Raw genomic sequence first — 26,282 nt, 5'->3', positions numbered from 1 at the left:
ATTATCTCAACAACAAACATTTGGTTTAGAAACACCAGTCGCTCTTCTGGTGAAAATTGAGCTAAACTATCACAGAGTGTTTCATGTGATAGTTTATAACCTGCATTTATTCCGACGTATCGCCAATGATACAAGACTGAGTTCTTCAGGGGGCTAGATCAGATAATGGCTACCAGTCTAGCATGGCACCGATTCATTTATGCCTCGAACATCGAATTAAGTTGTTATAAATAAACTAAACATTCTGCATGGTCGTGTTTGCAGATTATCACCTGAAACACTTTATGATAGTTTAACTTAGTTTACACCAGAAGAGCGTTTCATGTTATTGAAATAAATGCTTGGTGAAAAGACTAATTGAACTTTTAACAAAATTTTTCTTTCTATTGATGTGAATCTTCGCAAACATCTAGTAGAACACTTTGTTGGAGGAGCTAGTGATCATTTAACTAAAGCCTTTAAGCTAAAGCAAATAAAAAAAAAAACTAATATTGCTTAATGACCTGGACAGCATTGTGGGTTACAGGATCGAGATGACGTAGAAGAACCACTGCATCTTCCTCCACATCTTGGTGAAACGCGGTGACTTCGTGATCTAGTTTGCCGCCCCCCACCACAGGTAGTCGAACATGATCCATAGCTACTCCATGGATTCCAAACGCAATTTACAGGGCAGCAGTGATTGTTACATGACCGAGATAAACTAGAAGAACCACTGCATGAACCTCCACATTTTGGTGAAACGCGGTGACTTCGTGATCTAGTTTGCCGCCCCCCACCACAGGTAGTCGAACATGATCCATAGCTACTCCATGAATTCCAAACGCAATTTACAGGGCAGCAGTGATTGTTACATGACCGAGATGAAGTAGATGGCCCGGAACATCCAGAACCAAAGCAACTTGCTTGTCTTGCTACTGATCGTGATCTTGATTGTGTTCCTCCTCCACATCTAGCTGAACAAGAACCGTAGCCGCTCCAACCACCCCACCGACAATCTTCTATACATGGGAGACTGTAATTGCATAAATAAAAGCATTATTTTGCTGAGTTTACAAAGCTGAGAATTGCGAGAGTCTGAACGACGGTGGAGACGATGTTGCCATAACATCGTTTCAAATCACGCGTTTTGTACTGGCAAGAGACTTAATGGTATGCCAAAATTAATAGGACCTGCCGACGCTATGAATTTATCCATTTGCTGTTTCCGTTGTGTTGAATTTATAATTCGCAACATAATGTGTTATCACAATGACATCATAATAAAATGGCGATTGGTTTTTGTTGTTGCTCGAAAAATAGGTAGTCAAGTTATTTTGGTGCCCTAACGCATTGAATTTTTTCTTGTATTAAATGGTATATTAAAATGATTATATCGAATGTAGTTACTATTTTCTAAAACTATTCTATAGTAGTTATTTTCTCTGTTTCATGAAACAGGCTGTAGAGATTTGAGTGAATAGTAACTACATTTGATGTAATTCGCTCTGCTTGGCTATTTGCTTGACATTGAACACTTTGTGTGATATTAATAGTATTTATTGTTTAAAATGATTATATAACTTATAATGTATCATAGTTTTCAAACTTATTGGTAAATCTGTTAATTACTGTTTGTTAGATACCGCTTGTGGCCTTTGCATAATAGAAAAATTGCGTTTAGAAGTGCAAACTAAAGCGGATGTGCGATCCACTCGGTGGCGCTACAACTGGGTTCTAGCAACACGCTCGCAGTGATTGCTTCAAGCTTTAGCACGCTTTGCGTAACGCGCGTAGGCCTACAGCTGATATGGGTGGGATGGGAGTGCAGTTTTGTGTTGATGTGAGGGTAAGAAGGTGCATATTACAAAGCTTGATACATTGTAGGCTTGATTTAACGTTGCTGTGGCTATAAAAGCAAATAAGTAAACAGGCGATTTCGAACACATTGCATGACAACACATTGCTTGAAAGCAAACAGTGTGCCATCAGTGTTCACTTTCAAACCAACACTTGCTACCTCAGGAAGAGGAGCGTGTTTGAAACGAAGATTAGAAAAGCTTTGTAACATTGAAGATTGGCAGCATGAAGAAGAGGTTGTTGATCATGCTGAATGTACAACGGAACCTCATTGCAAGAGAAGGAAAGCGACTTCAGTTGCAATTCAGTGCAGCCTGGATAGCAACGACAATATCGGAGGAAGCGCTTTAACTGGAATGAAAATTGAACATTACAATGAAAATAAGCAAGTCATAAACTACTACACTGGTTTCGATGATTATGATAACTTTATGTTATTCTTGCGTTGCTTGGGGCCAGCTGCATATGACTTGAACTATACCAGCAGCAAACTTGACCCACCAAACCAGCTCTTTCTTACTCTAATGAAGCTAAGACAATCAAAGGAAACTAAAGAGCTGAGTTTTCTCTTTCACATTAGTGAAAGCACAGTTTCATTAATTTTCAGGGTATGGATCAACTTTATGTATTTTCAGCTGAAGGAACTTAATATTTGGCCATCTCGAGCTGTTGTGGATGAACACATGCCCACACAATTTCAAAATTCATTCCCTACAACACGTGTCATTTTAGATGCAACTGAAATACCAATCAATAAGCCAAGAAAAGTTGATGGTCAAAGCATGACGTTCTCCACTTACAAGAATAAGAACACACTAAAAATTATGATTGGCATCACCCCAATGGGCTGGTATCGTACGTAGGCCCATCAACAGGTGGATGTTCAAGTGATCGCCAACTTATCGAGCAAAGTGCTCTCTACAAACAAGCTAATGAACACTTTTCACAAGGGGATAGCATCATGGCTGACAGAGGTATTCTTGTGCAGGATCGTTTCGCACCTTATGATGTTGCAGTCAACACGCCTACCATGCTGAAAGGGAAGCACCAACTTGATGCAGATGTGGTTGTCTCGGATAGACGCATTGCATCATCACGCATACATGTCGAGCGTGTTATTGGACTGAGCAAGACATATAAAATTTTGACTAACCCACTGCCTTACCAGTATGTCCCAATGGCATCACTTATCGTGTTTGTATGTTTTATGCTGTGTAACTTTCGTAAACCTATTGTTAGTTGATTTTGTGATTACTTTCTTTCTTAGCAAAATCTCTTCGGGAGGTTTTCTTTGCCTACCGGCTTTCTCTTTTTTTATACTACCGCAGCAGCGTTCCTCCTCACATAACGTAGCTGGCCTTGCACCATTGCTGGTGATGCGGCCATGTGTTTTTATAATTATTTATTCTGACCTAAAGCTGTTTTATAATGCATGTTATAACGCTAGCTCGTTTTGCCGCATCTTCCCTTTTCCGTTCTCGAGTTGCGCTGCTCGAGTTAAAGTGAAAATTATCTTTTGCTTATGGCTTAAATGTAGCCAAATTGTGGACTTAAATTAATTTTTGTTATTTATTGTATAACCAGCATGTCGTACTCGATAACGGGAATAAAACAAGCAACAACAAATATGAAACAAGTGTTAGTGCAAACTTAAATAACAAACGAAATTTATTGCGACAACAAATTGATCGTAGTTTCCCGTCTTACTATGATGACTGGGTAGATGCAAGGCTACAGTTAGGTCATGGTAGCTACAACATCGCCAGTTTATGGGTCAACATGTGTACACTATGGTATTCAAAACATGTGTTGTGCGGAAACTGACTCCACAACTTTAACCTGTAAGCTGTGTCAACCTTCTACTGTACACTTAGTTAATTACAAGCACTTTTGCAACTTTATGATAATTCTGTAACTTTATGAGATGTTTTTCTTATTTTTGTATCACTCTGCTTTCCAACCTTCTAAAAACAAACATGTTTTGATAACTACAATGCATATCCGAATCATATTTTAAGTTATTCTTTCGCCCACGCATAACCAAGCGCTGTACAACGCATCGTCTATATGCTGCGCAAGGCTAGTTCTCGTCTAGAAGGACCCAGTTGTACCGCTGCTAGTGGTTTCGTGGTATCCTGTCGCACAACCCCATTGCTTTCGACACAAACACTTTGCATTTATTTTTGAACAGTTTGTGGTGACTTGATAGTTGGACATACGCCTAATAAGAAAGGACAAATTTTTGCGTTTGAACTAAGCAATGTATTTTAAGAAAAATTGTACAATTCTTCTTTGTTTAATGTCTGATAATAGTTGTAAAACAAAATAATCTACATACGTATTTAAAACAATTTGTGCAACAATATTTTTTGGAAATTTGTGAGGAAAAGGCAAAAACGGTTTACTTTTGATTGAAACTATTTACCGATTTACTAACTTGCTAAGTTACCTAATATGTATCCATAAGCTTTCAGCTGGGTATACAAAAAGAACCAGCGTCCGCTGTCCGTATGCGGTCTCGAAATGTGGTCGCAATGATGATTTTATGTGGCAGCGATATAATTTTGTTTAACATTAAAACTAAATTATTTCGATGTTAAACATAAAACTATCAAAGGTTATAGTGACTTTTTGGTAATACAATTTTATTATGTCGGTAAATGTTTTTAAATTGTTACAGAGTGACATAGCTACTGCGTTTACAGTAAAAGTCATTTGGCATGGGATTGAACCTTGATTAGTTGAAACGTGCAAACTGCATCTCGAAAGATACAAAACATTCGTGGTGAAAGTAAAGTAAAAGGTTGGCCAAGCTCATATGTGTTATGAAAAGTAGGCCAAATAAAATATATAGATAGAGCAGCAAAGAAAAAAATAACCTTGATTTGTTGTTATGACTCTTGCCATAGTGAATAAAAATTGTTAAAGTGTAGTTGCGACAAAAAAAATTAGTGTTTCTTTAGTGGTGTAAGATGCCAAGCTACCCGCTCTCAGTGGATTAATTAAATAAAAGTGTCACCAGACGTTTTTCCATTATCCTGCAGAAATGTTATCTTTGGGTAGCTCAAAAGTAGACCAACGCGAAACTACTCTATTGTAAAATTGGAGAAACCACACAAACTTATACGACTTTGTGTTATCTTACCTAAAAACTACATAACCTATAGATAAAAATAACATCAAAAATAAACTATTATGTCACCCTATTTAAATTAGACAATTTTCGTCATGTCTTCTACGTCGCATTAGAAATTTTACAGGCGCAGCAATATTGTTTCATCGTTTACACATCCGCATTCCGCAACAGTGAATAAATTTCCCATCCCTGCTTTAAGATACCAGTGATAAGATATAAAACTTGAAAACAATGGGTTTCTTTTAAGCAAATAAATTTAAATTATTTTTTATACTTAACCAAATATAAGGGATATACTTTTAAATGATTATTATGAGCTCGCTTTAATTAATTTATGTGTGCAAATATTCGCAAAATATTCAGGCTAAAGAAAAATTTGTCTAAAATTGTTTTGCCAGCTTGGGAAACTTTTGAACTGTTATGCGATAGCTCTTTAAACTCCAATTCTATCGCTGATTTGCAGCATTTGAATTAGAAAGTTTATCATCTTTTTAAAATCGTATTTGTTTATCATGTATACTTTTCATCTAGGTATATATGGCCAAGAGTTTACTATAGTAATTCTGCCAGTCCTGATCTACAGTGCCCCACCATTTTGGCTGCTTCGGGTTAATCCTCAGCATTACTAGTTTCACCGCGTAGGGACGATGGTGTTGGACTTTGGGCTTAACTTACTTGTACCAACAAACCGACAAAACCAACACCAACATACACTTAATACACACAGCAAACAACAGAGAATCTTGGAAACGTTTCATACACGAGGCAGTCTATATGCTTGGAATCAAGTGCGACAATAAAAAAAGAAGATTTGTTTATCTGACAAAATATAATCTAATAATATTGATTACTAAAATTGTTATGTATTATTATTTTTTGTTTATTTACCAGAGTAGTGCAAGCAAAGGATTTCCTCGAATCACATCACAAAATAAAGCCGAGGAAAAGGAAATTGAACAAACAAGAAAAAGCAGCAACACCAACTTCATATTGTAGGCTACTTTGAATTTTCAGAAATAAAGATATCGACTCAAGCCTATATTGCTGCTGGTTTCTACTTATCTAAAACATATATTTCTTATAGTTTATTATTTTCATAATTATACATTGCATAGCAACGAAATGAGGCTAAGAATAATGTATTGAAGCACACATATGAGTTCATAATGCCCTGCATATCTATAAGGTTCGCCTACAAGATTTACGTTCGTGAATGGTAAAACCAAATTAAATATTGACCTTATATAAATTAATATAAAAATGCAAATAGGTATGTACGTTGCCTAATTGCTTGTTTAAAAACATCTGCACGAGAATAAATACATATTAAATCTAACCACTATAAAAAAAACTTTGAAACCTTTATGAAGGTGTGCAATTGAGGTTTTATATTTTCTCCTTATTGAGATTAAAAAAGTTTGTAGTTTTATATTTTGGTTTTATCATGACGTTCAAGTTTATTAATATGTTATCATCTTACTGTATACTAGCCTATTATTAATTATACTATTATTGAAATACTGCTTGCTTTTATTTGTATGAGCATTTATCCTAAAAATATATTTTGTTGCCAAACAATGTAAACCGGTAAATTGTCTGTTGTAATGAACAAAGCATTAATAAAACCTAACTTGAAAAAACATCATTCTGTTTATTATTACTGAAATGTTCAAATAAAATGTAAGACCGTTTACATTTAACAGCACCAATCAAAGCTTTAACACCTTATGCTTTCATGCGTCTCTAACAATTGTTCCAAAATTATGCTAAAGACAGCTTAGCTTCTTAGTTTGGCCCAAGCTTCCTCTTTCATCATCATATATACTCGCAAAATGTTTTGGTGTATTTCCAAGGTAATCGCATTGATAAAAACAAAACAATTTATTATTTCATTTTCAGAAACACTAACGCTTATTTGACAACAGGAAAATCGTGATTGTTTCATGGCACGAATATTCTTCAACTCAAGTTTCGTTTTGCTTTTGCTACATATTGACATGAAAAGTACAAAGCAATTATTGTTTTGCACACAACGATTCGACGCAAGTACTTTTTGTGAGATTAAATACATTAAATCGCACAAACTGTGGTACTCTGATTACGGCTAGTGTATGAGTGGGTAAGTTGCTCGGTACAGGTCCAACAAAACTATATACTTATAAGAGTCAATGTACTCAACGTATCCGACTATGTCACATTTTGCTATTTAACTACTCATCCCGTTTTCAACTACATGGTTTCGTAAAGCAGGATTTATTGCGATGACTAGCCTACATTAAAAACGAGACATCACAAACGATTGGAAATAGATCATAACATGCGGTTAAGCTTATGCAAAGTCAAGCCGTGGCTTTAAAACTTGTGGGCAGTACAAAAGCAGCAACCCTTGCATTAATGAATTAAATTAAATATCGAATCAAATTGCCAATTTTATGTTCCGGAAATCAAAATCACGTGTCAAAGAAAGCATCTTAAAAACAATCATTCTGGAATACATGTGTAGCCACAGTTTTCTGTATTTATCTATTATCTGCGCATACTCACTTATGTTATTTATTTTTTGCTTCAGCTTACTTGAATTATTCTTCTCCATACCGAACAACAAAACGGTGTCTCACACAAACGCTAATTTCATTTTCTTTTAAATTAGGGTCGCTTCAGAAATTAGGGACCACTGCTGAAAATAAAAGAATGATTTATTTAAAGAGATACGTTTTATGTAAAGAACATTGTAAAGTTGTTTTCTTGCTCGAAAACAGGTCTCGACAAGGAAGTGCAGTGACATTCAAACTATTTAAATTCATATGTGACTTTTAACAATTGAAATAAAGTTACTTTCTGTGCCAAAAAATATTTGACATTGATGCATCTGTCGTGAATGCATCGAAATCTTTGCACGTTTTAACATTGTAATTAAATTGATCTGCCAAATGTTCTGGCAGCCAACTTATTTACATACACGTAATTTGTGTCTAGCTGTTCTATCCAATTGTCACACGATTTGACCTGGCATTAATTACGCGTTTCCTATATACATACCTGTTAAAGTTTTCTTCCTTGACTAATGTTAGCCTATCCATCAGACGTTGTTGGGGCTTCAATTAGCAAGCTCATTATAATTGCAAGATCGAAGCTTGCATATAAAAAAAAAACTTAAGAGTAAACAGTGCTGCCAAATGCTGACTTGTTAATTTTTGGTTAAAAATTGATACATTCAAGCAGAACTTCGGCGTTTGGTTTAAAACACTCGCGCACTGTAACGGTACATGAGATTGGAAAGCGATACATTGAAATTTCATATCAAAAATAACATCATGAAAGTTAAACAAGCAAATCTTCAACACTGTGATTGCACGTCCGCACGATGTCCTTCCAATCAATTACGTATATTTCCATGTATTGAAACACAATGGATATATTTCCTAAGATCCTTTTGTTAAACACCTTCATATTGGCTCGTTGATAAGTATCACTATTTTTTGCAACCCTCTCTTTACCGCGGCGCAATTTCCTCAAATAAATAATTTCGAAATCAAACAATCAATCTGAATTGATGCAAAAGTATCCTATATCCAACCAATACAAAGTTTGCTACACATCTCCGATTTGACTTGGTGTATAGTTGGGCTACTATTGCTTATTTTTACGCAACAAAATATTTCAGATCTTGATAAAATAAACAAGTGGCCGCAGTGTGTTTAAATTCAACATACAAGCTTGCTAGAAATCAACTCAACAGATCCATATTTTGTTTTTGCTCTTTCGCATTTTCGCAACAAGTCGAATTACCTCGCTCTATTCTTCCTTTAATTAAATTGTGTAAAATGAGATGTGAAATCTTAATTTACACCTCAGTGTATCCAAAATAGATCGAAATATCTTACAACGGATCAACTAAAAAGTATTATAATATTTTTTTTGAGCAAGCCCTCACACACATACAGTTGATACGCATTTCTATTCCTGCCTTGGTTAGCTTGCTTGAATTATTTTTCTCCATACCAACAACAAAACGGTGTCGCAACTAAGCGCTAATTTTATTTTATTTTAAATTGGGGTCGCTTCTTAAAAAAATTAGGGACCACTGCTAAAAACAAAAGAATGATTTATTTAAAGAGATTTGTTTTTGAAAAGAACATTCTAAAGTTTATTTTTTGCGCGAGAACAAATTTCGACCAGGAAGTGCATTGACATTCAGATTAATTAAATTCATATGCAATTTTTAAAAATTGAAATAAAGTTACTTTCTGTGCCAAAAAATATTTGACATTGATGCATCTGTCGTGAATGCATCGAAACCTTTTTGCATTTTAAGATTACAATTAAATTGGTCTGCCAAATGTTCTGGCAGCCAACTTATTTACATACACGTAATTTATGTCTAGCCGTTCTATTCAATTTCCACACGATTTTCCCAAGCATTAATTACGCGTTTCCTATACCTGTTAAAGTTTTCTTTCTTGACTATTGCTTACCATCAGACGTTGTCGGGGATTCAATTGTCATGTTCATTATAATGACATGATCGAAACTTGCATTGAGAAATGAATCTGATATAATCAGTTCAGCTCAACAGGCCACAGCCCTGTGCCACAGTTCGATAGGCCACATCACGGCGAGCTATAATAGAGGCCACCGCATCGTGCACGCACGAGATCTGACTGACGGCCTATATGCTTTGTGTAAAAAAACACAATTTTGTCACTTTCCTGAAACGTTATTGATAGTTAGGTGATGTTTCGTCAAAATTTATTAATTATTGTAATTAATATACAAACAATATCACATGGATATAAGTTGATCGTCATATGTTTTGCTGTATTACAAATAGCATTTAGTAATAACAGCAGTTTTAGTAGTTTAGGTAAGCAAATGACAGTGGAATCGCTGCATAATGTTGATAGACCACAATTTCTACGAATCAGTTTTCTGCATTTCCCCTATTGACTTTAAACAGTACGTACTGTAATTCAAAAAATTTAAGTAGCCTACTGGATGCATAAAATACTGTATAAAACCATTAACAGTACAAAAGCACAGAAAAATTTAAACATGGTAGAAATAAAGTACTGAGCATCATACATATCTGCAACTAATTTCCATGCAACATTAATAGCAATTTAAACAAAATCGTGCTGATCAATAGTTTTCAATTGAATCATGCCTTCACAGTATAATGCAGGTGAGCCGGAGGTTGCTCAAACTATACCGTTCGTTAGATCGCGCTGCAAAAGATCTTATGCGTTGGCCTTCTAGACAGATATTACATCCAACTCTCCTATACAATCAGAAAATACAGTGAGATTAGAGCAGTAGAAACTAGTAAAAAAAAATATGCCTGCTGCTAATTTTATCCAAGAATAGTTTTGACTTTAGACATATACACAAAACAATAAGCATGTAAGCAGTTCTGGTCACATCAAAATGAGTCAGTGTTCACCCTCTGAATCTGATACATGGTTATCTCTGAGTCATCAGTTGATGGAGGGAGAAGCACCTGGTGTTGGTTGATCAGGATCAGCGTTGATCTCTGTAGTTCATACCATTGATAGTGCGATGTTCTTCTGCCATATACTCACTTATAAATGGTGAAATTCTGTTTTCATATTCATCTGACAGACAGAGCTATACTTCAAAACTTTAAGCTCAACTCTTCAAATATCAACAGTCAATAAATTAATCAATGAAGCCAGTCTGCCTGGCCCTAGAGTGATTGCCTAAAATTCAAAAACAATAAGGTTAAATAGAATATAAAGCTGTAATTTTACAAAATGAACGAGTAGGACAGAAAGTCAAATGAGTCACAATTATATTGTGATTTACTGCAATAGAACTATAGAAGTGGTTAATTTTAGATGGTGAATGATTACTACTGATAAATGCAGCCATATAACGAAGTAGAAAATACTTACTAATTAGATACAGTAGAAATGTTGTTTAAAAGCATTAAAAGTTGCATGGAAAGTAAAAGCTTACCTGCAAAAATATAAAAATAAACTACAAGGCATTTTTACAACATCAGATCAGCTAAATAAAGATTGAAAGAAGCATTATGCCTTTAGCTATCAACATGTATTGTATCTAGACTATATTCTATGAAAGTTTTAGCACTTTTAATGCACTTTCTTTTGAGCATCTGGGAGACTGCAACAGGGCATAGTTCTTTAAAAAATACATTAGCCAATGTGCGACAATGAGACAATGTCATGAAAAAGCAATGTCGTTCAGATATGGATAGAAAGTTACAGGAAATAAATTTTTGACACATTTCACCAACAACACTAGTAAAAAGATGTAACAAACTACACACCACTGTACAACACTATCCTTCGGACGTGTCAGACCACCTCGATTTAATTTATCAACATATGAACCAAATATTTTATAATAGAAGTATGTGTCTTCTGCAATAACACATCCATTCTTTAACTCAACATACCCAGCAATATAAACCATTGCAATTAAAACCTCTTCTGAAACTTTTCCTTTCAGCTCACTTTCTACAAGATCACGATTACAAGCGGCACAAGCATGACCTTCGACAACATCAAACTTTAAATCTAATTGCAGTGAGAGCTTCGAGTGTTGAATTCTTACCTTTTCCAAAACTGACTGCTGAGCAGTAATGAAATAGTTACCTCCAGACCCTTGCCGAAGCTTACTGAAGCACTTTTCTAATGGGTCAGTTGTAAACCAGCCAAAGATTACAAAATCATTTCCACATGAAAGTAAATACTTTGCTAGATCTACAAAACCACATGGCATATATGACACAAGAAGTTTATATGGACACAACAATCCCAGTAGACTTATAATTTAAATTGCAGTTTGGTACGCAACACCTTAAAGGCATTTTTTAAAACGGAGGAATTAGCTTTCATCCAAATTAATCAGATTAGTAAATCTAAATAATATCAAACCATGCATGTTAACTACTTTGTACTGACATGCAGATCATGAATTCTCAAGATGTATGTTATTGCAAAAATCAAAACATCTCGAGAAATAAATCAAAGCATAACAAATAAAGATCCCCCATCATGCATGTATTAAATAAAGATGCTACAAAACTAAACGGTTGTTGAAACTGGGCAGTCAATCTATTAAAAATTGTTGTAGGCCTACTACCAGTATAGCCTATTGAAAGTTAATATTTAAGTTAGTTAAGATTTGTTAGTCATCTATACAGTAAGTAATCCACACAAATTAATAACATTACATTCTACAAAGATTAGCTTTGGTACTGGTTAGCTTTGGTACACCTCCCTCGTGGTTAGCTTTGGTACACCTCCCTCGCCATTCACTTCGACGGCCATCCCAGTGTACCCCCACCCCTGCCTCTATGCTGGCGATTTTAATTGCCAGCACGTCGACTGGGGATACCGCATCACCAGCCCTTCTGGTGCATGTCTGGCTAACTGGGCATCAAATAACAACTATGCCCCACTGTACAACCCCAAAGATGAAGCCAGCTTTACATCCGGGCGATGGGGCACTGGAACAAACCCAGACATGGCCTGGCATGCTCTACTTTGTTTTGATAAAATAACAACTACGCCCTTACAGATCCAAATGAATGTGAGGAAGGTACTGACACTTGTCACGAGATGGCGCAGTGTATCAACGAGCCAGGACAGTACAGCTGCAAATGCAATGAAGGATACACCGGTGACGGCCACACATGCAAAGGTGAAACCAATTCTAGCAAGACCTTGATCATATTTTTTTGGTTATGCTTGGTTGAACTTATTGTTAAAACAATTCTAACATAAGTGGATTTTATATACATTTGGTAAGGCACATGTTAACGCAGACGCTATTTTGCACCCAATTGGTGTAAAATAAATTATTATCAGTATTATCACGAAAAGGTATTACCTTAAGAAATAAATTGTCTTCACTGGTAAGTAAAAACGTAACTTACACTTATGAGTGATTTGAGCAACTGTTGACAATAAAGTCTACCACAGCGACAACGTAAGGCTACATTTGTTGAAAAAGAATCAGATTCTATTAAAGTATAATTAAATCTATAAAAGTGCTATGTGTGGTATAATAACGTATTAGTAATGACTAATATTAATCGCAATGCAGATATTGACGAATGTGCTACTGGATTATACTGCACTGGTTTATTCATGGGCTGTGAGAATACTGAAGGAAGTTATGTATGCTATTGTATGCAGTCCCTAAAACTGGTAAATGGGCAATGCATTGGTAAGTATACAATATGCATGGAAAAATAGAAGAGCAAATAATAAATCTGTTTTATGCCACAACCCGCCTGACAACTTTGTCTCGCATCCCAGACGCAACCAAGTGCACATTATGATTTGCGTGGTAATGTAATTGTTTCAAGCGCAATAGGCTAGACGGTGAAAAAGTTACTAAGCAAAAATATTTTTATTTGCAATATGTCTACCTGTGCATTATGTACTGTACAACTTACCATTAATTAGATCTACATGTTTTTTAGTAATAATATCGATCTATAGCACGGCATCATCACATACAAGCCGTATGCTCACTTTTGTTGCACTTTTAATTTAATTTTTTTTGTGCCTAATATTTTGTGATTTATTTTCAATTGTTGTATTTATCTTAGTTTTCAATTAATACTTAACAAAAACACATATTATTTAAATTTATTTGAATTTTTAAAATGCGATTTTTAAACAATCTTTTAGAACCCGTGGAACAAACTCCATGATCCCGTTTTCCCACATCGTTATCGGAATAATCACAGAAGGATTGTTGTATAACATTATCGCATTGTTGTATAACAAAGCATTGCTGTACAGTATAATGCATTTCTCTAACATCAATTGTTGATTCTGCTTGATTGCATGGTATTTATTTCAAATCATCAATAAAAAGACTACACCATAATTATGAATTAATTATTGCTGCTTAACATAATATCTACAATAGCTAAACACGGAATAAAATTGTTCACCGGGCATTTGATAAATAAAGTGACCTGCGTTCTTCTGGTGAGTATAGGTTGCTAGGTAACCTCCTGATGTTTACGATGATGCCTAGTTTTTATTACCGACGTTTCGTCAGCCAGCACGACTGACTTTATCAAGGGGTCTAAATTAGGTAAACACAACCAAGTACTGCAACAAATGGCACAACACCAAATCATACTGACAAAATGAATAAAGTAGCAAGAATCAGAGTGAACAAAACGCAGTAAGATTACCGCTTAGTTGAATGATGACGCAGTGATGCCTAAAAACAGTAGGCTATTATCCGCCAGCGTAAAATTATCTATCTTTTTAAGGCAACGTCAACAATAGGCAAAACTTATAGGCAAACATCGTTGAAACGTCAACAGACGTTGAAACGTCAAGAAACGTTGAAAAATGGTGGAAAAATGTTGAAAAATGGTCAACAACCATTTATTATAAGCAGAGAAGACTTTTTTCTCTCTACATTGAGAAATTCCAAGTCTGACTACTTAGATTGCTGGAAGATGGAGACTTCCGTTTCTTCGACTTGTTGTTTTTCTTTAGTCATTGCAAACAAACTGTATTTATTCAGAAATGTCTGCAAATAAGCAGGCACTAACCGATCAATGCAATAAACAAAGAAAAACGAAACACATGATCATACACTGCTTCAAAGCGTGACGAAACTTACCAGAAATTACCATCAGGCATTGGAGCGTGCAAAGCAATGTTGCAGAACGAGTTTTCGAATATTAAATTCTCATCAGTGCAACTACATTTATGAACACAATAACAACGGTTAAATTTAAACTCAATACAATACATTACAAAGATTATAAGGACATATTCTCAGCGTTCAATTGAATATTAATAAATCCATAGACATCAGAAAATCACTTCCAGCATGCAATTCCAGACCGACATTACACGCTTAAGGTTTTTTTTGTTGACAGACTTAATGTTCAAAGCAAAAAACAGCCATCACAATGAACATCTACCGAAGTATAACTAATTTACAGTACTTAGATAAGCAATGAAAATTAATAGACGGTATTGTTATTAGTATTAATTCAATATGATTTCAGTGATTATAATACAATGTAATATAGTAGGCTGAAATAAAATCTTTAAACAACATTTATTTCAGAAAATTGTAATACGTGCTATCCATTATGTAATATTATTTCACCGGAAATATAAAAATAAACATTTGGTGGCAAGAAGCTTCTAACCAAATGCCAACGACGACAAATGCGACGTTGGCCCAGCATTCGCTCAACGTTGTGTCAACAACCAATATGTTTACAATACATATTTGGAGAAAAAAATCTATTATGTGGTTTATATCACTAAACTATAACATGTTTTACACTTTTTTATTAATTGTTTGTTCAGCTAAAGAAATAATGTTAGTTGGCAAATAGTTGTTTTGCGACGAAATGCCGACCGCGACGTTCGCGACCGTTCTGCAACGATCAGCCGACATTCTTTGCTGTGAGGGAAGTCAGCAGCAAAACTATTCATTTAGTCAAGTGAAGTATTTTATTAATAATGTGAGTGTCAAAGAAAAACAAAGAATTTATTCTATTTAGGGAAAAGGTATTTTTGCAAAAAAAACATGGCAAATTACAATGTATGCTGTGCTTGCAGCTTACGTCCATTCCGAAGGAGTTCAATTTAAAAGACTTTGCACCGAAAATGTGTTCCATGTTGGATTGTAGCCTACATAGGCTATATACAATTGCAAAAGCAATTTTCTCACTTATGAAGCGACTGAAAACCGAAAAGCTGACACACAATGGATGATGAAATCCTAGATGCTTATACTTACGTTGGTCGACTAGAATACAGAATTTAGCAGAGAATGAAATCATAACTAAAAGCAAGAACCATAAACTTAGTTTGTGACTTAAAAATCACCATTTTTGAGTCACAGACAAGCTGAAAATCATTTTTTCATGCGTCCGTAAAATTTTCTTCAAACCTTAATGCGGCCCTTCATGATCCCAATCTTGGACCACTATATTGTAGTTCAGGGATGGCGAACCTTTTTTAGTGCATGGGTCACAAAAGAGACCTTAATCCTTGAAAAAGCAAAAGTGGGTCATACATTTAATTACATGTTAATGCGAAACTTGCTGCTGCATCTTCTCTGCAAGTCTTATTTTCCTTGGTTGGTAATCCGTACAGTAGTTTTTAGCTTCACACATGCAGCACTCATATCTGAGCTGAAACGATTCCGTGTGCTTGATTGTATAGAATTCATGTGCGAAAATAAAGTTTCGCACGAATATGAAGAACCAAACAACATTAACAGAGCTACCGCAAATCTATTCATAGTTTCAAACGAATTTGGCTGGGAGTTCCACTTTGTAAGAATTATATTTTCAGCATGGTTTTCAACAGCAGGAAAGTCACAACCATCCATATCCGCTTTCATTTCAATTTTTTGTAGGAGATGATTTAAGTCTACAAATTTTGTTTTCCAAACTGTGCTTTCTTGAAAAGTCTATCATTTTCATTTCCAAGTTGTAAAGACGAAGCCATTCGAAGTTTGATAATTCAAGATTTTCAAATTGAATTGCATGCGGGAAAAGAATGAACTGCAATGTAGTATCTAGTCTTCGGAACTGGGTAAACCCTTCCGACATTACATTTTTGGCCTCTTTCGTCAGTAAAACATACTTGTTGAGTGCAGTTTGCTTTTGTTCATAAGTTTAATTGGTGCTGGTAAAGTGCTTCAACAACTAAGGAAAATATTTCAGCTGACCTTGTTCAAGGTCTACAGAAAAAATAGAGAGTTTCTTCTCAAATGCTTTAATATGCCCAAACATGGATAATACAATATTTCCACAGCCTTGCAATTTAGTATTTAACTTATTGTAATGCATTGTGAAATCAGCGAAAAAATGTAAATCATTCAACCACGTACTTTCGCTTAACTCTGGACATTTTTGATTTTTTTCAGCTAAAAAAGTTGTAGGCTACTTCTTCCAACAATTCAACAAATCGCTGTAAAAAATTACCACAACTTAAGTTGTGTCAGACTGCTATATGGCAATTCGGTACGGTACTAGATTAAAATAGGGTGGGGCCTTATTACAAATATTTAGTGAAACATTTATTCGTTGCTGAAATATTTGTTTAAATTTCATTATTTAAAAAAAGACAACTGGGTCACTGAAAATCTGTGATGGGTCACTTCGTGACCCGTGGGTCAGTGGTTCGCCATCCCTGTTGTAGTTGATTATTACAGATGCTTTTTGCATCAGAGTGTTACGTAGTACATCAAGTAGGCTGAACAAAGTGATTTCCTTGTGGCGCCAATGAGAGTCACGATGTGGGGATGGGGATAGTACCATTACCATGTTATTGGATTGTCAGTGGTTACAAGAGTAGGTACTCACTGCTTTCCTACAATCCCTCCTCTGTCTGCCTCAACCATACTTGCAATTGTTTCCTGTTGTTTTTTGATTTATTGAGTTAATGAGTTTGGATATAAACCTGATTTTATATAAACTTATAATGGCTTTAACAAGGATAACTTAAATCCGTGATACATATGGGCATCCCTCTAGCTTGCTATTTAAACTGCTTTAAGAAAGGGTTGATAAGAGCTGGTTAGTGATTTTAAAGCGGCACATACAAGAAAATAAGTTCAAATATTGCTGTTTCAGAGGTATTGCACAACTTATGCAGTCCCGCTGCCAGCATATGGCCGGCGTTTTGTCATTTTTGGATTAGTAAATTCCTTGAATATGACACACATTACAAAGCAAGCAGTTACGACAAAGTACGCGAGAAGCACGAAGCTTTTCCTCATTTCCATTACTGCAAGAAAAAATTCGTAGCCTGTTCACCATAAGCTACATTACAAATTTTTTTTTCCTTTCATGTTTTTAGATTAAGCTTAGTTGCATGGTATATCAACTTTTAGACATCAATGCAATTTATGATGATTTATTATGGAATGATAAAAAGAAAATCAGTGCGGTGCAGAAAATAGCCTAAAGAAAAAACATGAAATTTAAATGTTTTTAGTCAATAATATCTTGCATTAAAACAAAGTTTGTTACCAAAAACACTGTTTCCATCAACGTATCAATTATGCACTATGAGCACATAAAAATATGGAATGGAGTAATTAAGAAACGTTTCTCAACGTTTTCTTAACAAACATAGCAAAGATGTCAACAAACGTAATGTTAACGTCACCACAGTTTATTTGGATTGACAACAGTTAGTCGTAAAACAACTCAGGTCTATTGACATATCTTCACGGCATCTTTATGTCATATATACAATGAGATTAATGTTATATTAATTAATATGAGCTTATTATCATTCGATTTTGGTATATCAAATATAGTTATTACTTTCCAAAACTTTTACAGCCTGTTTCACTGTAAAAAGGGAGCATCAGAAGGTCCTTATACAAATAGAAAACTGTTCTATTTGAATATGGACCTTATCTCCTTTTAGTGTGAAACAGGCTGTAAAGGTTTTCATCATCATCATTATGGTCCTTCCTCGTATTGAGGGTTGGATACAATGCGCCATTGTTCTTGACCATGAGCTGTTCGTACTGCATTTTCATAACTTGATTTTGTCCATTTAGTGATGTTTGACGTCCAAATCATTCTTGGTCTGCCTTTGTTTCTTTTACCGTTTATCTTCCCTTCTGTTAATGATCTTTGTAACGAGTTTTGCTTTATTGTGTGTCCAAAATACTTTCATTTTCTTCTTTTGACTATTTGTAAGCGAATTTTGCTTGAATTAAATTTGGATAATACTTCATCTTTAGTGATCTTTTGTTTCCGTGAATTTTTAACATTTGCCTGTATGACCAGAGCTCGAAGGCATCCACCTGTGTTTCCATTTTTTTTGACACAGTCCAAGTTTCAGAGTTGTATAAAAGGGTTGACCAGACATAGCATTTTAATATCCTTTGACGAATTGATAAATTTAAACTTTGATTGATTAAAATGTACCTTCTAAAGGTTTTAGAAGGTACAATAACAACTATATTATATGTAATTTGTTCTGCTTGACTTTTTACTGGGCATTGAACACTTTTTGTAGTATTAATAGTAATTGTTGTTTCAGTATATTAAGTACTTGTACAGATACTGTATTTCTAACAAAAAGTTGAAAGACAGAAAAATTACAGTAAACTTTACGATTTTCCAAATCTATACTGAACCAATACGCATGATGAATGATTTGAATTTCTTTGAATTAGACAAATCATCAATGTCTTGTATATACAAATATACCGCCAGGATTTATTGGTGATCAAAGCAAAGTCACGAATATCTGTCAAATGATTATTGGTTTCAATGATTGCATGAATTTATAGCAAAACATCCCAGCTCTTTTTCTGAGAAAAATGTTCATAGTTTGTTCACTTCACCTGAAAAAAAAAGTGGAAGTAAAGTGGCATCCGATTACTTCAAATTATTTTCATTTCTGGCCATCAAAGCAAAAACATTCATTTTTCATTACATTCAGGAGTCTAGAAATGGTGAAAAATACAAAATGCAAAAGTAAAAGCGATCTTCAGACAGAAATGATATACCAAATAAAAGTTGCGTTACGTTGATATGACAATTGTTTTTTGAAAATCAGATAAATTCAAACATTGTATTGATTAATTAACATTTCATAGCAAATAATAGAATAATTTATAATTCCTTATTAATATTAATTATTTATTTTGATTATCAACCTTGTGAGGATCCCCAATTAGGGTGAAACAGGCCGTAAACGCTGTTAGATGACTAATAACTAGGTTATATACAGTAAGATGATTAATTTCGCTCAGCTTGGCTTTTCTGTTTGGCATTGGGCACTTTTTGTAATATTGATAATATTTTTTGTTTAATTAAAAAATGCAGTTGGTTACTTTCTAATGGAAACAGAAAGAATGAGTTAAAAAGTATTTTATTTGATGCAGTAACTGGTATTTATTTCGTGTAAACCAATTACTGTAGTTGTAGTCCTGTAAAATAAAACTTTCACATATTTTCTTTGTGTCTTTTCGACTAATAGATAAAAATAAATTACCTTGTTTTATCCCATACACAGTTGTGTTGTATTATCCCAAGTTGTGTTCCCACCACAGGCACACTCGTAACTTCCAATAGTGTTTCTGCATATCATAAAAAATCCAGTACAGCTGTGTTGTCCACTTTCACATTCGTCGATATCTGCGTATTTTTGTAAGAAAGTAACATTTATTAGCGAACACTGTTTAGTTTATGTTTTGATAATAATTAAGACGATTTTTAAGTAAATGCAAATTAAATTTTCTTTACTGGATTCGCTTCAATCTTACACAGCTAAAACCCTTTACGCTCCACATGACAGATCATTTTTGATTAAAGTGGCTACCGATCAAAGTCATGTTATAAATATCCTGTTCAGAGTTGCCAGTTCCACGGTTTTCCCGCAGAATTGGACTAGTTTTATTTTGGAGTCATGGTAAAATTTTAACAGTCGCGGAAAGCTTTGACAGTTGCTTTTTTTTGGTTTCGTTCCATTTTCACCAAAATGTCTTCGATTTTTACTATATTTTGCGTATATTTGTCGTATTTTAGGCTACTTTTGAGCTTGTTTCATCACTTCTGAGAATTGGGCTACTTTTGGACTACTTTTCATTCGCAATTTGGCTGAAAATGTTAAAAACATCTGGCATCCTTGATCATTTTATATGACAGCCGCTACTGATGAAAGATAATTATTTAATATTGATAAAAAAATATAAGTCGCCTCCGAATTTAAACCGAACGAATGATGAAAAATAAAAAGTACATAACGCACGGTTTACAATTGAGTAAATATTGTAGCCCACAGTATGTGTCATCAAACGAACACTAACATTGGTGTTAGTTGCTTAGGCTAGTTTCATTGGTCAAATTTCTTTCTTATAACTTTTCTGTAGCCTACACAAAATTGCATGATTTAAGTTTTTGTCAACGATTATATTCGACTTTAAAGCTTTCATAATAAACTATTGTGGTGAAAAAAATTGTTGGAAAACGAAGGTAAGTTGGCTCGTCTTTATCAGCCATGCAAAATCATTATGACTGTGAAATATTTGTATCTTACTAGCAACATTGAACCAGTCAAAACTTTTCGAAAAAAGAGTTCGAGATAAAAAAAATCCTGTTTTAGCAACGTTTCCTGAACTCAATATGACAGCTCAGAGCCATCCATTTGAACTGAGCTTCTGTTTCTTCCTTGCTTGAAATAAAAAGTCTCATTTGACTCATTGCAAAGCGCTTAGCTATAAAAATGAGAATCACACGTTAGATCACCAGAAAACATGATAATATTTTGCGAAAACACGATGTTTCACTGACTGTAAGGTTCTGATATATTTCCAACCAATCATGCCAAAATGGCTGCTAAATAAACATAATGGTTTGCTGGCAGTTAGGCTTATATGCAAATGTTCTTCCAGGTTTGTTGGGAATCTTAGAAAAAAGTTAATGAAGTTAACTAAATATATAACTTAATAAAACGTTTCATAAATACAGCTGTATAACATAATGCTATACATAGGCTATATAACATATGAAGCTGTTTGCTGTAAACGTTGATAAGTCACATTTTGGCATTTCGAGAAAAAGACGTTTGAAGTGTTCAAATATATGCTAAAGAATGAAAACATTAAAATATTTTATTGAGGGTATGTGCGTTTGACTGAGATTTTGGATACATTTTAGGCCTGGTAAGTTTGAGTTGACTTTTTCTATATTTTCGAATAAAATGTGGACTTATCAACTTTTCCCTCTAATTTGTGAATTATCAACTTTTTGGGCGAAATTCCACATCTCAACTTTGTACCTAATAGTTTTTGTGCAAAAGTTGGTATGCACATTGTTCAAAACAATTTTCTTTGAACCATTTAAAATGTACAGAAAATGGTATGAGAAGGATTTTTAGCTATTTTATTTTTCCCAAAAAACGAAAGTGTCTGTTTAAGATCATAATATTTGCTGATGACGTGTGGTTGTACGTTTTTGTCACAGGTCATGGTACAGCATAATGAGTTCAATGTTATTATCAGGTGTGACACGAAGCAACTGCAATGATTTGAAAGGCATGTTTTGCCTATTTCCAACGTATCCTTCTAAAATGTAAATATCTAATTGCCTCGCGAGCTAAGATTAAAATTTTATTTGTTTTTTGGCAGTTTTCACAATTTGTTTTCACTTATAACGTATGTATGACTATATACGTATATAATATATGTCTATATTATATACGGAACGTAATTTAACAAATCACAACTTAGTGAAATTAGAATATAGGTCACGCCAATATAGATTTAAATAAGAAAGGGGGTAAAAAATTGTCAAATAAAGTAAACAATATCACACCAATTCAGAAGAATCCATTTATTAAAATATAGAGCTTTCGCCTCACATGTGTGGTTTCTTCAGTATAATCTTATTCAAATAGAATAATTCTATTTGATTCTATTATGATTCTATTTGAATAAAAGTTGAATAAAACCACTTTGACATTCATTGTTATCTACAAATTACTGTTTCAATCATGTTGCCATAGCCTGCACTGTGTATTTAATGCAGAAAAATAGAGAAAACATCGGCTGGTTTAGAAATTAACTGAAGCTTTCCATTTTTTAGACTATGTATAACAGTAGCCTTCTGTCATTAAACGAGCATTTTTATTAAATCGAACAATTAGCAACACTTTACCTTCTTCGCAGCATTCTCCAGACCATCCCGAATCACATTGACACTGAGTACCGTTTAACACTCCTTCATTGTGACAAATTCTGTTACAAGGTCTTTCTTCTTCAATATTATTTGGGCAAAGTGCTCCGTTACATTGGGGGGACACAACGATGGAGCGCGATCGTGTCTCGATGCCATTTGGTCCACAGCTTGATGAACAATTAGACCATTCCGTCCATTGAGTCATTTCGCAATCGACTAAATAAGATGTTTTTTTGTTATTATAATGTTAAATGTAGTGTTGTTGCTGGGTTATGTCTGTTTATGGTTTAAATATCTTACAATTATCTCAACAACAAACATTTGGTTTAGAAACACCAGTCGCTCTTCTGGTGAAAATTGAGCTAAACTATCACAGAGTGTTTCATGTGATAGTTTATAACCTGCATTTATTCCGACGTATCGCCAATGATACAAGACTGAGTTCTTCAGGGGGCTAGATCAGATAATGGCTACCAGTCTAGCATGGCACCGATTCATTTATGCCTCGAACATCGAATTAAGTTGTTATAAATAAACTAAACATTCTGCATGGTCGTGTTTGCAGATTATCACCTGAAACACTTTATGATAGTTTAACTTAGTTTACACCAGAAGAGCGTTTCATGTTATTGAAATAAATGCTTGGTGAAAAGACTAATTGAACTTTTAACAAAATTTTTCTTTCTATTGATGTGAATCTTCGCAAACATCTAGTAGAACACTTTGTTGGAGGAGCTAGTGATCATTTAACTAAAGCCTTTAAGCTAAAGCAAATAAAAAAAAAAACTAATATTGCTTAATGACCTGGACAGCATTGTGGGTTACAGGATCGAGATGACGTAGAAGAACCACTGCATCTTCCTCCACATCTTGGTGAAACGCGGTGACTTCGTGATCTAGTTTGCCGCCCCCCACCACAGGTAGTCGAACATGATCCATAGCTACTCCATGGATTCCAAACGCAATTTACAGGGCAGCAGTGATTGTTACATGACCGAGATAAACTAGAAGAACCACTGCATGAACCTCCACATTTTGGTGAAACGCGGTGACTTCGTGATCTAGTTTGCCGCCCCCCACCACAGGTAGTCGAACATGATCCATAGCTACTCCATGAATTCCAAACGCAATTTACAGGGCAGCAGTGATTGTTACATGACCGAGATGAAGTAGATGGCCCGGAACATCCAGAACCAAAGCAACTTGCTTGTCTTGCTACTGATCGTGATCTTGATTGTGTTCCTCCTCCACATCTAGCTGAACAAGAACCGTAGCCGCTCCAACCACCCCACCGACAATCTTCTATACATGGGAGACTGTAATTGCATAAATAAAAGCATTATTTTGCTGAGTTTACAAAGCTGAGAATTGCGAGAGTCTGAACGACGGTGGAGACGATGTTGCCATAACATCGTTTCAAATCACGCGTTTTGTACTGGCAAGAGACTTAATGGTATGCCAAAATTAATAGGACCTGCCGACGCTATGAATTTATCCATTTGCTGTTTCCGTTGTGTTGAATTTATAATTCGCAACATAATGTGTTATCACAATGACATCATAATAAAATGGCGATTGGTTTTTGTTGTTGCTCGAAAAATAGGTAGTCAAGTTATTTTGGTGCCCTAACGCATTGAATTTTTTCTTGTATTAAATGGTATATTAAAATGATTATATCGAATGTAGTTACTATTTTCTAAAACTATTCTATAGTAGTTATTTTCTCTGTTTCATGAAACAGGCTGTAGAGATTTGAGTGAATAGTAACTACATTTGATGTAATTCGCTCTGCTTGGCTATTTGCTTGACATTGAACACTTTGTGTGATATTAATAGTATTTATTGTTTAAAATGATTATATAACTTATAATGTATCATAGTTTTCAAACTTATTGGTAAATCTGTTAATTACTGTTTGTTAGATACCGCTTGTGGCCTTTGCATAATAGAAAAATTGCGTTTAGAAGTGCAAACTAAAGCGGATGTGCGATCCACTCGGTGGCGCTACAACTGGGTTCTAGCAACACGCTCGCAGTGATTGCTTCAAGCTTTAGCACGCTTTGCGTAACGCGCGTAGGCCTACAGCTGATATGGGTGGGATGGGAGTGCAGTTTTGTGTTGATGTGAGGGTAAGAAGGTGCATATTACAAAGCTTGATACATTGTAGGCTTGATTTAACGTTGCTGTGGCTATAAAAGCAAATAAGTAAACAGGCGATTTCGAACACATTGCATGACAACACATTGCTTGAAAGCAAACAGTGTGCCATCAGTGTTCACTTTCAAACCAACACTTGCTACCTCAGGAAGAGGAGCGTGTTTGAAACGAAGATTAGAAAAGCTTTGTAACATTGAAGATTGGCAGCATGAAGAAGAGGTTGTTGATCATGCTGAATGTACAACGGAACCTCATTGCAAGAGAAGGAAAGCGACTTCAGTTGCAATTCAGTGCAGCCTGGATAGCAACGACAATATCGGAGGAAGCGCTTTAACTGGAATGAAAATTGAACATTACAATGAAAATAAGCAAGTCATAAACTACTACACTGGTTTCGATGATTATGATAACTTTATGTTATTCTTGCGTTGCTTGGGGCCAGCTGCATATGACTTGAACTATACCAGCAGCAAACTTGACCCACCAAACCAGCTCTTTCTTACTCTAATGAAGCTAAGACAATCAAAGGAAACTAAAGAGCTGAGTTTTCTCTTTCACATTAGTGAAAGCACAGTTTCATTAATTTTCAGGGTATGGATCAACTTTATGTATTTTCAGCTGAAGGAACTTAATATTTGGCCATCTCGAGCTGTTGTGGATGAACACATGCCCACACAATTTCAAAATTCATTCCCTACAACACGTGTCATTTTAGATGCAACTGAAATACCAATCAATAAGCCAAGAAAAGTTGATGGTCAAAGCATGACGTTCTCCACTTACAAGAATAAGAACACACTAAAAATTATGATTGGCATCACCCCAATGGGCTGGTATCGTACGTAGGCCCATCAACAGGTGGATGTTCAAGTGATCGCCAACTTATCGAGCAAAGTGCTCTCTACAAACAAGCTAATGAACACTTTTCACAAGGGGATAGCATCATGGCTGACAGAGGTATTCTTGTGCAGGATCGTTTCGCACCTTATGATGTTGCAGTCAACACGCCTACCATGCTGAAAGGGAAGCACCAACTTGATGCAGATGTGGTTGTCTCGGATAGACGCATTGCATCATCACGCATACATGTCGAGCGTGTTATTGGACTGAGCAAGACATATAAAATTTTGACTAACCCACTGCCTTACCAGTATGTCCCAATGGCATCACTTATCGTGTTTGTATGTTTTATGCTGTGTAACTTTCGTAAACCTATTGTTAGTTGATTTTGTGATTACTTTCTTTCTTAGCAAAATCTCTTCGGGAGGTTTTCTTTGCCTACCGGCTTTCTCTTTTTTTATACTACCGCAGCAGCGTTCCTCCTCACATAACGTAGCTGGCCTTGCACCATTGCTGGTGATGCGGCCATGTGTTTTTATAATTATTTATTCTGACCTAAAGCTGTTTTATAATGCATGTTATAACGCTAGCTCGTTTTGCCGCATC

The 26,282-nt window shown here is 35.1% G+C and overlaps 2 protein-coding genes and 2 pseudogenes across 2 annotated transcripts; 3 read left to right on the top strand and 1 right to left on the bottom strand.

Moving 5' to 3' along the window:
• Positions 1-1,931: 1,931 nt before the first annotated feature.
• LOC145776798 (uncharacterized) lies at positions 1,932-3,082 on the top strand (annotated as a pseudogene).
• A 9,463-nt stretch (positions 3,083-12,545) lies between these two features.
• On the top strand, positions 12,546-13,701 carry LOC145777639 (thrombomodulin-like). Its single transcript, XM_082589071.1, has 3 exons — positions 12,546-12,664; positions 13,070-13,192; positions 13,663-13,701. The coding sequence occupies exons 1-3, from the start codon at positions 12,583-12,585 to the stop codon at positions 13,683-13,685; spliced, it is 228 nt and encodes a 75-aa protein (XP_082445197.1). The 5' UTR covers positions 12,546-12,582; the 3' UTR covers positions 13,686-13,701.
• Positions 13,702-19,207: 5,506 nt separating this feature from the next.
• On the bottom strand, positions 19,208-22,884 carry LOC145776797 (epidermal growth factor-like protein 8). Its single transcript, XM_082588021.1, has 3 exons — positions 22,659-22,884; positions 19,996-20,138; positions 19,208-19,342 (listed from the first exon to the last, which is right to left on the bottom strand). Exons 1-2 carry the CDS (start codon positions 22,882-22,884, stop codon positions 20,002-20,004), a joined length of 363 nt encoding a protein of 120 aa, XP_082444147.1. The 3' UTR covers positions 19,208-19,342; positions 19,996-20,001.
• Positions 22,885-24,911: 2,027 nt separating this feature from the next.
• Positions 24,912-26,062, top strand: LOC145776796 (uncharacterized; annotated as a pseudogene).
• The last annotated feature ends 220 nt before the right edge of the window (positions 26,063-26,282 follow it).

The sequence above is a fragment of the Aplidium turbinatum genome, chromosome 9 (genome assembly GCF_918807975.1).
Source record: "Aplidium turbinatum chromosome 9, kaAplTurb1.1, whole genome shotgun sequence".
Classification (NCBI taxonomy): Eukaryota; Metazoa; Chordata; class Ascidiacea; order Aplousobranchia; family Polyclinidae; genus Aplidium; species Aplidium turbinatum.
This window is presented reverse-complemented; position numbering and strand designations above follow the sequence as displayed.